The 1,895-nt window shown below is 37.9% G+C and overlaps 1 protein-coding gene across 1 annotated transcript; it reads right to left on the bottom strand.

Moving 5' to 3' along the window:
- Positions 1-35: 35 nt before the first annotated feature.
- On the bottom strand, positions 36-1,891 carry LOC107736604 (ras-related C3 botulinum toxin substrate 1-like; the record flags this gene model as incomplete). The annotated part of the gene is made up of 4 exons (XM_016547985.1): positions 36-195; positions 366-428; positions 1,162-1,279; positions 1,863-1,891. Coding segments are annotated over 4 exons (370 nt in total), but the record flags the coding sequence as incomplete, so codon positions are not given.
- Positions 1,892-1,895: the final 4 nt, after the last annotated feature.

The raw sequence follows: 1,895 nt of genomic DNA, 5'->3' as shown, positions 1-1,895 counted from the left end.
CATGAGATTTTTAAACATGCCATGGTTCCACCTACCGATCTCTTTGGCCATGGCCAGGCCTTGAGGGTAGGTGATGGGAGTGAGCTTCTTCTCCTTCAGTTTCTCAATGGTGTCCTTGTCATCTCTCAGATCAAGCTTGGTTCCTACCAGGATGATTGGAGTGTTTGGACAGTGGTGTCTCACTTCTGGATACCACTGAACACACAACACATTTCAAAATGACCAAAACAACCAGCACGAGTAAGAAATAGACATGCGGTTTCAGTCCTGCATGCACTGTGCTAAACCTGAAATAATTATTTCAAGAGAAAGCTCTAATAATGTCTGCTAGCTTGGTTCTACGTTCTACTTTGAAAAGTACTTACCTTTGCACGAACATTCTCAAAAGAGGCAGGGCTCACAAGGGAGAAGCAGATGAGAAACACGTCCTATGGGACAAAAGCATTTATGATGTGCCAATGGAGATTTACAGGTGCATTTCCACTATTTACATCCACTCTGCACCATTCATATGTGCTACATTTTATGCAGTGGCTCATAGTTTTGCTTGTCTACCAGCAATGTCTCAGACTGTTATCTGAAGAAATGTTAAAAATGATAAAACACAATTATATTCAGAAAAACAGACAGGAGAAAATTAATCCATGACTAATGGTTATAGTGCAAACCCTGTTGACTACAGAGTCGCTATATATAGTCACTATTAGTTCATAGTCCAAACATGTATGGTTGTATGCATTACCAATATAAAGCTAATGTAAATCATTCATTTATTGCAACCTCAAAGATCATTCAAAAGGTAGTACAGTAAACCTGCCATAACAATTTTAGTGGCAGCCTAAAAGTGAGCTACAAAAAAACAATAGCAAGAAGAGAAGGATAACTGAGACCTTAACTTGGCAAGTGGACAAACAAGATTTATGTCCACTTTTATGGAAAGGGACAGTTTCCTTTAGTTATTCAAAGAATAATTTTTTTTTTCTGATTTTTAGGTTGAGCCCAAATGTATGGAAAACTGTATATGTGAAGGCAAAGGTGTCCGTTCAATTTCATGTATACAGTAAGTTATTGTATACGTTTTCATTTGAAAAATGGTTGGTAAAGAAACACATTGTTTGACACTTCTCTTTAGTTTCTAAAAAGGCTGGCTGCGGTTCTTACCGTTTGAGGGTACGACAGAGGACGAAGTCTGTCATAATCCTCCTGTCCTGCTGTATCCCAGAGACCCAGGTTCACTGGTTTCCCATCCACCATCACATTTGCAGAGTAATTATCAAATCTGTCAATCGAAAGGCAATTCAGTTCTGAATGTTAATCAGTGACAACTGAATGTGAAATGCTGACTGTAAACAAATGCAGAATTTAAATAAAACAAGAGACTGTTTCAGTCCAAAGGAAGTTTCCAATTCAGTGATTCATTTAAATGTTTACACTGAATACTTGATTGCACATCTCTCTGGAAAACATGATTATGAATGGCCGAATCACAGCTGAAATAAAATATTTCAGTATATTTCCTGTTATCCCGGCAAAATGATGGTGCTATTTTCATGTCTCTGTCGTCTCTCTCTTTCATACCAATGCCCTTTAGAATAGTGTAATTTACTGTTACCTAACCATTCTGACTTGCCTGTCTGAATATTAATAAGAATAATATCTAGATTATTGTAAGATTGTTGCAGTGACCAGCTTGATTCAATTGTTCTGTTTTCTATGCTGAAATGGACAACTTTTCCTAGAGGACGCTTTAAGCTAATCCACAATAATAACTTGAATTATATAAAATTCAGTATTCACTGTTGCATCATCGTGACAAACTCGAGTGAGTGATCAGGAGCCCGACGTGAAGCGGAGGTACTCACACTGTGGGGATGTATTCTCCAGGAAAGGCATTG

Source organism: Sinocyclocheilus rhinocerous, unplaced genomic scaffold (genome assembly GCF_001515625.1).
Source record: "Sinocyclocheilus rhinocerous isolate Xijiao unplaced genomic scaffold, SAMN03320098_v1.1 C36820810, whole genome shotgun sequence".
Lineage (NCBI taxonomy): Eukaryota > Metazoa > Chordata > Actinopteri > Cypriniformes > Cyprinidae > Sinocyclocheilus > Sinocyclocheilus rhinocerous.
Note: the sequence above shows the minus strand (reverse complement) of the source record. Positions and strands in the feature narration are given on the sequence as shown.